General features: G+C 36.9%; 1 protein-coding gene across 6 annotated transcripts in view; it reads right to left on the bottom strand.

Moving 5' to 3' along the window:
- The window catches only part of nolo (ADAMTS-like no long nerve cord), a 92,183-nt gene that overhangs the window by 31,612 nt on the left and 45,640 nt on the right, over positions 1-14,931 (bottom strand). For all 6 annotated transcript variants that reach the window (XM_089256818.1, XM_089256813.1, XM_089256814.1 and 3 more), the window contains 5 exons: positions 8,703-8,832; positions 6,525-6,627; positions 6,160-6,255; positions 807-1,004; positions 441-736 (listed from right to left, as the gene is read on the bottom strand). In XM_089256818.1, the coding sequence (XP_089112944.1) occupies positions 441-736; positions 807-1,004; positions 6,160-6,255; positions 6,525-6,627; positions 8,703-8,832 (823 nt within the window). The remainder of the gene's footprint in view (positions 1-440; positions 737-806; positions 1,005-6,159; positions 6,256-6,524; positions 6,628-8,702; positions 8,833-14,931) is intronic.

Below are 14,931 nucleotides of genomic sequence, written 5' to 3'. Positions count from 1 at the left end.
TTGAGTGTTATTTACACTGAATGACTAACATAATTCCCACAATTATGTATATATACATATGTAAATTATACATATAGATTTATTTATTGTTTGCCTAAGCGTCTAAAAAAGGTCTCTCTATGCGATTCTCATACTTTTCAATTGATCTAGTCAAATGATAATAATGTGACATGATAAGATGCATGCTTCACGTGCCTATACGATTTTAAAAGCTGCAAAAATAATAAAATTCCCCCACAATTTCCTCATATTTATTTATAAACTAAAAATAATCTAAGCTTTTAACACGCTTCCCTCTACGAATCTTATACTTTCAAGTGCAATACTCATCCAACCACACTCTCCGTCTCTTACTTTGTCGTGTTTACCAACAATTTGAGCCAAATATTTGTCTTAAATTCAAGAAAATATTTCCATATCAACCCACTTTTCGCACTCACCTTGGATCCAGGGAGGGCACATCCGCTCCGCCGCTAGCACCACCTCGCGCATTGTTGTGATTCTTGCTGGAGCTGCCACTCATGAGGCGCATGGTGCGTGGCTCCTCGGGCGTCTCGTGATGCAGTCGACTTTGTGTGTGATGCGCATAGCGCATCGGTTGATCGGCATAGGACAGGCCTTCGCCGTCGTCAGTGTCTTGGCCTGATTCCATATCATCATCCATATCTTCAACTTCTTCATCCTCATCGTCGTCGTCCTCATCCAGATCCGAGCTATCCATATGCCGTTCGGCGCGCTGTAAAGACCGATTAACGTTAGCTTTTCCGCTTAAGCCGCACAAGTGGCAGCGAATGCCACGGGCTCACCTCATTCAGGGAGCGACTGCTGCCGACAATAATGGTGCCACCGCCCTTATTTGGGCCACCATCGCAATGGATGCCAGTCGAACACTGCTGCATGCTGCCGGGCTTCGTTAGGGGATCACATTTGGCACTCAGACTGCCATCCGTCGATTTGCACTCGACACCGCGCATCTGAATGCCCTGGCCACATGAAACGGAGCACTAAGAGAAGGAGAGAAAGAGAAAGGGAAATAGAGGGAGAGAGTTGTTAGGGATCCATAAGCATTATAAATTATTGCAATATGTTTTACGGAGGGCGCAATAAAAATTCATTTGTTTGCACAAAAGATGACGATGCTTCAGCGCGTGTTGACGAAGTGCTGTCGTGAAAAGTGAGAGAAGTGAAAGTATAAGTGGACGACTGCTAAATGGATACAAGGGGGGAGCGGTGCGGGCATGGTCAGGCATCCTTCATATGCCCTATCCCATCAACGGTGCGGCACGTGCACGCGCCCACGCATACAAATGCAAATTTCTCATATTGTTTGCGTTTTGTCAGTTGGCGCTGCCACGCGGCGTATGCGTAACGTCCTTTTCAAGTGGCTTACCCCATTGTTTATCTGCGCCCCAAGCCCAAGCCCAAGCCCAAGCCCAAACCCATTCTCATTCTTATACGCATTCTCATGCCCAGCCATTGCTTTTATGCATTTCATGCGTACTACGTATCCGTCTCTGCTCTACCCCTCGCTTCGCGCCTTTGGCTTTTCGCAACTTTTAGCCACTTTTCAGCTCATTTTAATGGCGCTTAATTTTTGTGCCACACATTCATATATATATATATATATAGGTATGTATATGCATATGTATATAGGTATATATATACATATGTGCATGTGTTTGGCCATACTTATTTTATTAATGTGCAAAAAGCATTAAATGTGTTTTTTTATTGACTCTCGAGGTCGGACTGAGTTGAGCTGAGTTCAGTTCCTCTACTCTAGCGAAATATATTGTAATTTGGCTAACAGACATTACTTGTAACCTAAGATCACATTATCTTATTGATGCTAAATGAAAATAATATATAAAAATTAAAGACAAAAATTATATATAAAAAAAAAAATATAAATATATAAAAATAAAAATAATAAATTAAAAAAATATTTTATAAAATAAAAATATATATATTAAAACACAATTTAAAAAAAAAATTTAAAAAAAAATGGTTCAATAATTATGAAAACATCATCTGACATGCTTATGTTACAAAATTAACCAACAGAAATATTTTTAGTTACTTCTAAACTTATTTATATTAATATATATAATTTTAAAAAAATCTTTGAAAAATGATTTATGTTAATTAATAATACAAATAAAACTTGTTTGCTTAAAAAAAGGATAGGAATATGTAAAACAAAGATTTAATAAAATTAATAATTGTAGAAACCATCATCAATCTAACATTTTACTAATATTTAATATATATATTTTTTATTTTTATTATTTATATTTTTTAACTTTAAATTTATATTTATACTCATTCACGAAGTGAATTAGTATATTGGTTTTGTGCAATGTCCGTCTTGCTGTCCGTCCGTCTGTCCGTCCGTCCGTCCGTCCGTCTGTCCGTCTGTCCGTCTGTCCGTCTGTCCGTCTGTCCGTATGAACGCAGTTCATTTCGCCGCTATTGAAGCTAGAGACTTGAAATTTTGAACACATACTCGTGTATAACTCCGATTTATAAAGTGTTAAAATTTTCCCGATCCGCCCACTAGGGGCGGGGCAAATCGGAAAATGCATTTTCCGATATACCAGAAATCATGTTAGTTAAAGAGCTAGAGAGTTGAAATTTGGTATGTAGATCCGCATTGACCCCCCAAGTCCAAAAAGCTATAGTGGATATATCTACGCCCATTGGGGGCGTGGCAAATCAGATAAAACTGTATCTCCTAAAGTTCTAAAGCTAGAACGTTGAAATTTCGCACGTGAGCTAATGCTATAATTCTATAATGACTGATGAAATTTTATGTCTACGCCTAATAGGGGCGTGGCAAATCGGCCCTGAAGATATAGTGATTTTTCAAATTTGGCTATATTTTAGGTACTATTGATGCTACAGACTTGAAATTTGGTATATATACGCGAGTTGACCACCCAAGTCCAACAAGCTATGGTGGATATATGTCCGCCCAAAGGGGGCGTGGCAAACCGCAAAACTTTATATCTCCTACAGTTTAAGAGCTAGAAGCTTCAAATTTGGATAGTTGAGTTACTGGTAACCTCCTCTATCGATGCCCCAAAAATAATTGTCACGCCTCTTTGGGGGCGTGGCATATCGAAAAATACCCTGTAATTTTCACATTTTTTGAGCGTAAGCATTTAAATTTCGCATATATGTTACCGTTAGCTCTTTCTAAGAACTGGCCAAAAATGAGGTGTCTACGGCCACTAGGGGCGTGGCAATTGGCATTTGTAGCATTGAATTGCGACATTTATATGCTTGAGCTATCTATGTACATTTGTAAATGTATATACAAATAGGCTTAATAGGCATTGATAACACGGAAAGAAAGATTTTATAAAATTTAAAAATAAAATTTAAATACCTAAAAAATATAAAAGAAGCTAAAATAACAAAATTTGCAATTTACAAAAAAGAGTTTTCCGCGGGATTTGAACTCGCACCCAAGCCATGTTTGTCAAAATAACAAGCACAAATTTAGCCGGCGCCTTTGCCGACAGCGCTACCGCCTACTGTCAACAAACGCAATTAAAATGAAATCCAAAAATGAGATTCTTGATATGACGCATTATAGAAAAGAAGAGCCAGAGTAGCGGATGATAAATTTGCATTACATACATACGCACATACAAATGAGCGCGTGCATAAGAAAGGCTGTAATGCTTGATGCTACATATGCGTGCAGACTTATGTGCATACATATACATGCATATATGCGTACATACATATATGAGGGCTATTTAAGAAGAAACAACTTAAAACTTATAAAATTGTTCTTTCTAATTGAAAGAATAAAATATCTATTTTATAAAAAAACGAAATATGTATGATAAAAAAAAAAAACCCGATGGGGATTTGAACCTCCGTCGCCGTAACATAACTTGCGACGCCTTTAGCGCTCACGCTATCACTTTGCTTCACAAGCTGTTAGCTAAAATACAATAAGCTAATAACAGAGCGTCATCTGACAAAACTACAATAACAGCTAGAAAATCCAGAAATCAATCGCAATTCTTAGAATGCTAAAAAGCGCGCATTTGTAATGTAAGCAAACGCTAAAGAATCTGCAATAGGTGTGACCGAAAGCTATCAACGAAAATTACCATACATTTGTACTCAAAAAGTGCACGATCAATATAATAATTATCGATTACTCGATAAAAATTACCAAAAGCTACAATATAATCAAAAAGCATAATTGTTTTGTACTAATTTTTTTAAATTAAATTAAATTTACAAAGTGACTGTGAATGAGTATTCCGCAGTCGGTAGCGCCCGACTGCAACGTTCTTACTTGTTTATATTCAAATTTGTTTGTTTATGCACAATTTAGATGCATTGCCACGCATTGCCTCTTTGTTAGTTCATTTGTCATTCGGTTATTTGAGTGCGTTCCACTCACATTTAATTTCATCTGCAGAATCCTCTCAGTCTTTGCCATTAACATGCAAGCCGTTAAAATGTGCGTTGGTTTGTTTTTGTATTTTGTTTTTTGTTTTTTTTTTTTCATTTTTTTGGCCAAAGTTAAATTCTTCCCTCTCTTGCTTTTTAGTTCATAAAGTTCTTAATAGGCTGAAGTTGGAGCTCATTATTTTCAAACATTGTAATCCACTTTGTATTAAAAGCTATAAAACTGACTTTGTTGTGCGTCAAGTGCAAAGGGGGGATGCAGGCGAGCGCACATAAAATCAGCCAGGCAAACAGCACTATTCCATATGCCCTTGCGGAGGGATAACAACACTTTCGGTGAAAGCCAAATAAATACTCAGCCAAATTCAGCTCAAGACAATTCAATTAAGCAACACATAAACTTGACACCCCCGGCAAGACTCTGAGCACTGCCAGCGCCAGCGCCGACCCCTAACACATATAGAAATCGACGTCGCACATTAATAAACTTGCACTTTAAATGAACAGCAGCGAACTCGATAAGGCAGGCTGGGGTTGGGGCAGGCTGGGCCTAAGCGAGCGGGCAGGGGCGCGTTACTTGCGGCCAGACAAAGTTAAGCAGCAACAGCAACAGCAACAGCGAACCTCCAAGTTGATTAAGTTGTATGGCTATAACCGGGAAGAGGCTTCAGTCTCAAGTCTAGCGGCTTATTACGAGCCAGCAAGCAAAGTAAATTGCAAAAAAATAACACGAGAAAAAGAAACTGAACCGACTGAAACTGAACCCAGACGCCGACAATTAGATACTCAATATATGTGGATATATATATATATATATATAATTAAAAATTATATAAAAAAGAATTTTTTGAAAATATTTAATGGAAGACTAGATTTCACTTCAAATTTATATTGAATCCAATCGCTTCGAAAATTTTAAATAAATTACTAATAAATTTATTAATCTACAATATATTTTTATTTTAAATAAAAAATCATTGTAATAGAATACAAATTCTGGAAATAAAAGAAGTAAAAGAAAATTCGAATTAACTGAAATGATATCATCTACTCAATATAATATTTATACATTTTAAAAATATTTCTGCACATTTCGGCAGCTGTCAGTATGAAGTACAATGAAGCACTTAGACACTGCTACTAACTTATTACTCACAAAAGAAAATAACTACTCATTATGTAGGATATGATTTAGTTTAATATTATGAAAACAACAAAGGAAAATCCACGCTAACTCAGAAGGCTAAGTTCAAACTCGTGTCTGTTCTCTTTGAAAAATATCTTTACTCTTCATCAAATTTGCTATAGCATTCGCAATCTGACAGTACTATGAAAATTCCTTAACTAAAAGCAATTTATAATCTCCTACAATTCTTAAAATATTTCCTACTTTTTTTTCTACATTTTTTTGTCTTATGCAGTGTCTCTCCTCTTATTTAATCAACTCTCTGTTAGGGTATGCCTAACAAGTAGCCGTCTACACATTTAGCTAAGTATAGACTACGGCCAGACTTGGCCTCTCATCAACGTCTACGGCTCTGTCGCCCGCTGCCCCTTCCCCTGTCGCTGTCTCACTTTTTAAGCCATGTCTGCGTCTTCGTCTTCGTCTTCGTCATGTCTGCATGGCTGGCAAAAAGTGCATGATTATTACACGAGTTGTTGCTGTTGCTCTTAATGTTCTTATTGCTGTTGTTGTTGTTGGTGTTGTTGTAGTGTACTTACGCCAGTCCAATCCTCAACCTCCCAGTGTGGGCACTCCTCGATAATGCAGGTCTCTTGTGTTGGCGGCTTTGGAGTGCGGCACATAATATCAGCAACCTGTTACCAAAAGGTCCAAGCATGAAACCCATCCACAAAATGTGAAGAGCAGACAAAAAATAAAAAAAGAGGAAAAAGAGAAAAAATATATATGTATAAAGAGTGTGAGAATACATGGTAATAACATGTAAGTGTGTGTTGGTGTGTGTGTGTGTGTGTGTGTGACGAGCTGCTACTTTGTATGCAAAATTAGCAGCGTTTAAAAGTGGGCGGCACTTGGGTAATAGCCACTTTCGTTCAACTATTTTGGCCACTAGCATTGCACTTACCCTCGTTTTGATGCCGTTGGTCTCCTCGGCACAGACAACCATCCGTTCACGGTAGCCGTGCCCACAGAGCCGGCTGCAAGTGCTCCAATCGTCGGTTATCCAACTGCGGAAGAGGCGGACAAGTGGTTAGACTATAGACCCAACTATAACATAGAGGCCACTTGCGCGGCCGTTTTGCTGAATTAGTTCAACTAAATTGTTTCAAAAACAAGTTGACCGCCCCTGCGGTTGGAACTCAAAAAAAAAAAAATAAAAATAAAATAAAGTGAAAAACAAAAAAATGGCAAAAATAAATAAAAAGGGCAAAAGGAGTCGTCCACGCCTCGCCCTTTTAAAATGGTGTCGGACACTAAAGAGCATGGCGTTTTATGCAGACAAATTATATAGTTGAGTGAATCACTTTGTGCATGTGTTGGCACCAGAAAGCGAGGGTCAAAATGAGAATTGAGCTGTCAGGGAATAAAGGCAGTCCGTCCATTAAAGGAGTGCACAGCTCAATCGCGAAAAGGACTTTCGACTTTCAGCTTACTGCATAGTCATCAGGTCAGCAAAGAGTAAAGTAAAGAGAGAGAGAGACTGGAAATACAGTTCATATAGATTGGTATATGCAGTTATATCAATTATATCATCAATGGCAGTCGGATCTTATAGATCGAATGAACCCTATAAAAGGTATATATTACTATCTTGGGCATGGCCATCAGCTTCTTCTCTAGTAATCAATTCAGAAAAACAATTATAGACATCACCCTTAGTTTTCTTACAGTAATGGAGGTAGAGGTCACTTAATCGACTCGCATGTGAATTAAACTTCTCTCAAAGATCATAGAATCCACTTTGTATAATAATCAATTAAAAATCCCTAGTTATAAAATCCATTCACTTACCATAGTTACACCCTCACTTTAAGCAGTCTACACTACTCCAACTAACCGTAATTTACAAACTATTCACTCGCTCAGATACAGCCAAAAACTCATGTGTCTAGACTTTATCGTCAATTCCAGCTTAAATATCCTTTCTCCCCCTATTTCGCTTAGACGATACAACTCAATTGCACTACCAAACTAACAACTATCATAAGTCTTTGGCAAACACAATGATACGCCAGCCCAGTGCTTTGCCCCAACCAGCTATTAGCCAAGTCCCCAATGCTGCAGTAAGCGTTGCCAAGAACTGAAAACCTCAAGACAGCCAAAATCACAGGCAATAATTGATGTCCCAAACCGACGGCGGCCCAAAGCCGCGAACAGCAATAAACAGACCGAACGCCAGAAAGCAACAGCAAAGAGCAAACATGGGAAGGCAGACGATAAGTATTGACTGCAAGTTGCCCTAGATATTAACACTTAGTTGGGATTGTTAGAAACTTGGATGAATATGTTCATAGTCTAATACGGAATTTACTAATAGAAGTTGTAGAGAAATATATATATTGCTTGAGCTCTTATAGATAGAGAAATAGATGAATAAATGGAATAAACTATGTTTTCTATTTCCTATATAAATTTAAATTATCATAGATAACATATAACATAAAATATTCGCCCAAAACTGCATATTTATAAAAAAAAAAATATATATATTTTTCATCTTATATTCTGTAAATATATGATTTCTCTCTTAAGGATTCCGAAAACACCTGCCGAATACATCTCAGACTTACAGGGTATTCCGAAAGCGAAAAGCAAAAACAACAATAGGCAACCGCACAGAACGGAGATTAGAATTTGAGGCGCTTTGCGCGAGATACTCGGAAAATTGGCGTAAACTTTCAGTTCGGTTTTTGGAAAATGTCACAGAACGATAAATACAGTGTGGGGGTCGTCGTCTGTGGTGTTATGTACATACATACATATAGATTCATGTATATGTATATATCCTATACAGAGGCTAGGCAGACAGAGAAGGCGCCAAACAAGGACAAGACAAGTCAGAGTCCTCGCTGTGCTGGGCGATAATAGAGCCCGAGTAGGCAATCAAAACGTGCGCACGATAACCAAACGCCATTTAAATTGATAGCTAGTCAGGTGGACGGGGGAACAGACAGAGATTGAGATGGCGATGGAGAGAAACAAAGGTGTGTGAAGGGGAGAGGGGGGGAGAGTTGAGTAGGCAGGTGGCCTGCCTGTCTGTCTGTTTGGGGAGTTTGGGGGCAACTGTCAAAGCTGTACTTACCGCGGCGGACAGCTATGTGTATTACATGGCACCACCGAATTCTCCGGGCGATTAGCAGCATTGCAGAGCATCGTATCGACATCAGCGCCAGTTAGGCGATTTTTGCACACAGGACGAGACATTTTGTAACCTACGGCACAAATGAAACAGAAATAGTTAGAAAGAGATAGATAGATAGATAGAGAGAGAGAGCGGAAAAAATGAAGAAAATAAGTAAAGAAATTCTGAATGGCGTTAGTGTTATGGGTAAAGGCTAAAAATTGGAACTGGCAGACGACGTGCATTTGCTGCATTTTAAAATCAATAATAGCCTGAAATGGCTTTCAGTGGGTCGGTTGCTTGGCTGGGTTGCTTTCTCTCTGCACTGCAACTTTAATGTCACTTAGGCACTTAAGACAGTCACGGCCACGCAACGGGCAGACCAAACAGAAAAGCTTAACCCGAACCATGAAATACTCCGGGGAAGACTTACAAAGATCTTCAGGCAAGACACATGCCTGAGAACGGAAATCTTAGAATTTAGTTTTTATAATGCTTAAATGTTTTAATTACCTTACAAATAACTAAGTGGTGTTTTAATACTTATTAAAGTTCTGACATAAATCGTTAGGCTTCAGATAAAGTTAATTTTATATGGCTTTAAAAGGATCTAGAATTATTTGAATTAAATGTTGGCCTTTTTTATTATAGCCAAAAATCTTAAATAAAGACTTCTCTAATATAAAACATATGCAATTTCGTTAAATTTAATAGGTTTATATTTATAGGTTTAACTTTTTTCGATTTGAATGAAATAAAAATGGGTTTTAAACAAAAACTAGTCATGAAAAATTTCTGGTCTGTATTTAGAAAATAGATTCAATATTGTTTTAAATAACTTATTTAAGAATATATCTATTTTTTTTTTTTAAATATATCCTACATGAGAGAAAAGAATTGAGCTATTTATAAACTTATTATTCAAATAATTTTAATCTATAATATATTTATTAATTTTTATTATTTTATTTTGATTATTATTCATATACCTTATATTATTATTATTATTATTATTATTATTATTATTATTATTATTATTATTATTATTATTAATTATATATATATATTGATTCTGTATGATTTCGTTTTAGTTTATATTATTTAACATTTTTTAAAATATTTGCAATATTTTCTCAAGTCTTTCCACTGAACGCATCGACTGCAATGGGTTAACGTTAACAAACAGATGTGGGTTTTCAGCTAAGCCAAATGGCTGCAGCAAATGGGCTGGGCGTTCTCAAATTCTATTTTCTTCTTGCTGTACGACCGGAAATTGGCAGAGCAAACACAGAGCCAGCCAAAGAGGCTGCAGCAGGCAGATACAAATAGAGTGAGAGAGAGAGAGAGAGAGAGAGAGAGAGAGAGAGAGAGAGAGAGCGAGATAGGGAGCATGAGTTGCCAAAGTGGCTAGAGCATTTTTGGGGTTGGCGGTGCTTCAGCAAAACTAGTCGCACAATGCATAATGCCATAACGATCTGTCAGTTTGAAAAATAGTGGGAAGCTGGTCTCGAATTTGATAGTGAATAGTTCTCTACCCAATCCCAAAGGAGCACAGATGGGATGCCGATTTTCAGCTATTGAATTTCGTTTATAAGCTTCATTGTGTGCGTTCAGGCAACGTCATCGTCATCATCCTTATCCCCTGCCCCTACGCTGAGACGCTGAATACTGCTCCCTCCTCGCGCACCATCTCGCCCCCTAAACAGCGTCATAGACGTCAGCTGGCGCCGCCGTTGCTGTCGCAGTCGCTGTCGCTGCTGCTGCTGCCGCTGCTGCTGCGTATTCATGACACAATTGGCTTAAGGCAATTGGTAATATCCTCTCTTGGCATTTATGTCAATAGTTGTAACGCAAAAAGTCGACTTCATGTTCACGGCAATGATAAAGAGCAATAGAAAAAAAAAGAGCAGGAGTCTTAGCCAAGGGACGCATGGGGGGTGCAAGCAGTGCGACTGTGTGTGGCATGTGTTGCATAGCTTTTGGCTCAGCATGTTGCTTGGTGCATGGCATGCAGCATCATGGGGTCCGACGAGTGGATTTATAAAGCTCACTGCACCCAGCATGTTGCCCATATTAAGTTACGAGCAACAAAAGGGGCTCCATCCTGTCATTAATATTGATCATAATTTATAGAGCAGCGGAAATGTTAATGTAACTGCAGATTTCTCGTTTTTCAAGTGACTGCAACATGAGACAACTGATATTTTTTTTTTATGAGCTCAATGCACAAACAAAATTGCAAACTTCACTATAATTTATTTAATAACTATTGAGGTACTCTAAAGAGAAAAAAATTCCTTTGTTTTAGTATTGTGTTGCAGCTGAGCAGACTTGTGTAATAAAATAAAAATTTAATTCAGCCAAAGATGTGATTTTTCTAGCAAGACTTTATTACTTTAATAAAAACTTTTTACCATCTGTCTGTATTCAGAAGTTAAAATAAAAGTTTTAAATAATTTATTATTTATTACAAAAGAATAAATAATGAATAAATTATTTAAATTATTTACGTTGAATATGATGATTATTTAACGATTTTTTATTTTTTAACTGAATTTAAAAAAATACGGGCACTAGATTTTTTTTTTTTTTTTTTTTTTTTTTTTTTTTATCCATGTTGTGTATAACTTATTACTTTTAATATAACTTAATAGAATAGAAGTTTTAAATAGTTTATTATTAATTACAAAATAATAAATAATGAATAAATTATTTAAATTATTTACGTTGAATATGATGATTATTTAATGATTTTTTAATTTTTAACTGAATTTAAAAAAATACGGGCACTAGAATTTTTTTTTTTTGTCCATGTTGTGTATAACTTATTACTTTTAATATAACTTAATTTTAAAATTTATTTCTACTTTAATTTGTAGGCATATATAAATGCATTGCCATTATGATCTGACTTAAATCTATTAACTAATTTTTTACATACAGCTTATCATTGCAAACATTTTAAATTGTTGTTCATTTATAAAATATTAAACAAATATTTATTCAAGCTCAGCTTTTAATTTGAAACCTTTTCAATTGCTGCTCATCGCTTTAGTAACTCTTGAAATCTTGTTCACAGCTTTAAGCCGCTTACAGCAAATGCCTTTTGGTAGTCCAACTACTCGAACCTCAATTACAATGAGTACAGAGGAATTTCAGAAGAAAGCTTTCAGTTCACCCTTGCCTTGCCACCTGCTTAACCCTTGGGCAGGCACACGCACGCATACACGCAAACATATGTACACATACATATATGTATATATCCCCATGTATGTGCGCATTTAGTGCACTTAATTTGGTCATCGAGAGAAAAAGAATATGAAATAGGTTGAATATCAATTTGAAGCAAAGCTCAAGCCAAGGGGCGCTGCAGTGAGCTCCAAATATGTATAATTCAGCATAATTGATTACCTGTAATGTAGGCAATTGTGTTTGTCGCTGACGTCGATAAGTGAGTAAAACAAATGACAAGTCTCAGCAGAAACAACAACAAGCGACAAATGGACTGACGGACCGTCGGACAGCTAGCCGGACTGTCGAAAATAGTTTTTATTTTTATTAGTAGTTAGTGGCTGGAGTGACGGGGGGGAGGAGAAGACAACTCTCGTATGTAATGTCGGTGCGTTTATTCGGGTGCCCCCTGTGGATAGACGCTGGCCAAACGACAAGCAACGACTGCACTTGACATTTAACTGACATGTGAGGCGGACAGACGCTGAAATGTAATTAAGGCGCAGCGCACTGCTCCATGGGGGCGGGGCGAACCGGTGCGAAGCGGGGCGGAGCAACGCCTACTTGTAAGGTAGCTAAACGATATTGCAATTAAAATTGAAAAACAAATTGATTTTGCCATTTGCAAGAGACGGCCAGGATAATGACTAAGTAAACTGGCATTGGGTGCGTTCTACTATTGTCGGAAATTAACAAGTCCCACTTGCTGTTGCTGTTGCTGTTGTTGTCGGGGACTCTCGTCTCCCTCACGTTGGGGTGAAAAAAAAAATACATACTCTGACATTTATCAAGCGGCAAACCGATTATTTTCGTTCGGCATTTTTGACGGCCTAATGGCCGAAAACTCTAGCGCATAGTTGATTAAAAATTCATGAGACCACACCAAAAAAAAAATGGTAAATATCATCAAAAGTGTAGCTCAAAGTTTGTGCTCTAACCCAGAAAATTGACAGGAAATATTTGTTTTGGTTTAACGCCATTATCATCAGCTTTTGCGTGCCCCCGAAATTGTTGTGTGTGTGCGTGTGTGTGTATGTATGTGTGTGCATTTGAAATTTGCTTTCAATCGATTTCTCTTTGAAGATTAATTACGAATCATATTTCGTTAAGGTGACAATTTGTTTCGGTGTTTCGATAGTTTATGGTAGTTTGCATAAGCAAAGAGCTGGGTTGCAGTTCTTATATTATTATTACTGTAATATTATATTATTATAAAATAATATTTTGTTATATTATAATGCTGTTATAATTATAATATTTTCATATTCAATTTTTTAAAGTTCTTTAACACAGCTAATTATAATAGAAGCCTTCTTAAGCCACTAATTATTATTGTTAAGAAGACATGTATGCATTTTATTTTTGGTTTTTAAAAGCTTTAGCATTTTAGCTTAGCATCAATTGAGTAGTATTTATAGTTTAGCTTTATTTTATAATTACTTATAATCAATTGATTATATTTGTAATTCTTTTTATATTTAAATGTTTACTTTAGGTACTTTATATACCAAAATCACATCCACATGCACATACGCATTCGCAAAGCTCTTTTTAATAGACAAATAATCACGTAAATATTTTGTATAAGCACTCTTCACTCAGAACGGAAGACAACTGATAATAAACTGCTTGTGCCCACAAAGACGCAGAGAGCATAGTGAGCTAGAGAGAGCAAAGAAGAAAGAGTAAGGCTGATGTCGGATTGGCTGCGAAAAGCGATGCGATGCTATAAGCGAAATCTGCAAAGCGATGACATGACAAAGTGAAAGCTACCCGCAATGAAAGAAACAGTGTGAGCATTCAAATAGTAGCCATTGCGAGTGTTCAAGTTAAGCTTAAATTGGAAAAAAAAAAAACATCACTAACCAACGGTTGTTAAAGCTCAGCACGCAACAAAACACACGTAACAGAAAAGCTTTATCATGCTTTCTCGCAACTCGCTTAGCTTTTTGCTGTGGCTCTCTTCTCGTTTCGCTTGCAGGCTGACAAGTTTTAAACTTTTAAGCCTTAGAGCTTTCTCGCACATTGTCGCTCAATATAAACGGATCGCACTATAGCGGCCACTCTGACATCTTCACATATGGAAGTGTGATCATGTCTGTTTGACTAATCGCAGAGCACTGAATTTATCGTGCTTCATTTGCACTGCTCGCCGAACTCGGTCCACAGGCAACCGAGCCGAGCAAATACGAAGTAATAATACGAAGTAGACTACGCTCTAGAATCGTTATCATTCCGTTTTAAGAGTTAATTTATTCTCGCTCATTATACTGGGAGGCAGTAAGCTACGGCACCTGTTGTGCACTCCAACTAAAACTCAATCAATATGCTCTTTGCTACACTCTCACTCATTTGGCTTCCCAACAAATAGATTCCCCCTAATAATAATATGCAATCGTGTGTCGATCTGCCTGTGCTCGCTCTCGCTTTTGCACCTAATGACAGCAAGACTTACCCTGAGTTCCCCCTTTACAATATAAAATATACAAGCCAAACTAGTTGCAATATCAAACTAAAATTCTAATTTAGTTAATTAAATTGCAACGACATCTACATACATATAAAATTAAATATGTATGTATTGAGGACAGCAAAAGCCAAGACTAATTTTCTACTACAATAGATATATTTGATTAATTACATACGTACAACTAAATATCTCAATTTGCTTAATAACAGTAAGTAATAATATTGGTCAGTTGCAAAGCCTAATTGAAATTATTTCACAGTCAATTTAAAGCATTTGCAACAAATGAGAGCTCTAGTTAGAACTTTGGCTGAATTATAATGCAATTTATATATATACTAATTAGAAGTTTGTTGCCATAGCAATTGATTGTTGTTGTTGCTGTTGAACTACTTCAACCCAGTGAGCTCTCATTCAGAAACAGGTAACTATGCTCTTTGGTAAAAGGACACCAAAGTTATATTACCTCATGTCTCTCATCACGTTACATGC

Source organism: Drosophila navojoa, chromosome 3 (genome assembly GCF_054131105.1).
Source record: "Drosophila navojoa isolate 15081-1374.11 chromosome 3, UAZ_NAV_1.0, whole genome shotgun sequence".
In the NCBI taxonomy this organism is placed as follows: domain Eukaryota; kingdom Metazoa; phylum Arthropoda; class Insecta; order Diptera; family Drosophilidae; genus Drosophila; species Drosophila navojoa.
Note: the sequence above shows the minus strand (reverse complement) of the source record. Positions and strands in the feature narration are given on the sequence as shown.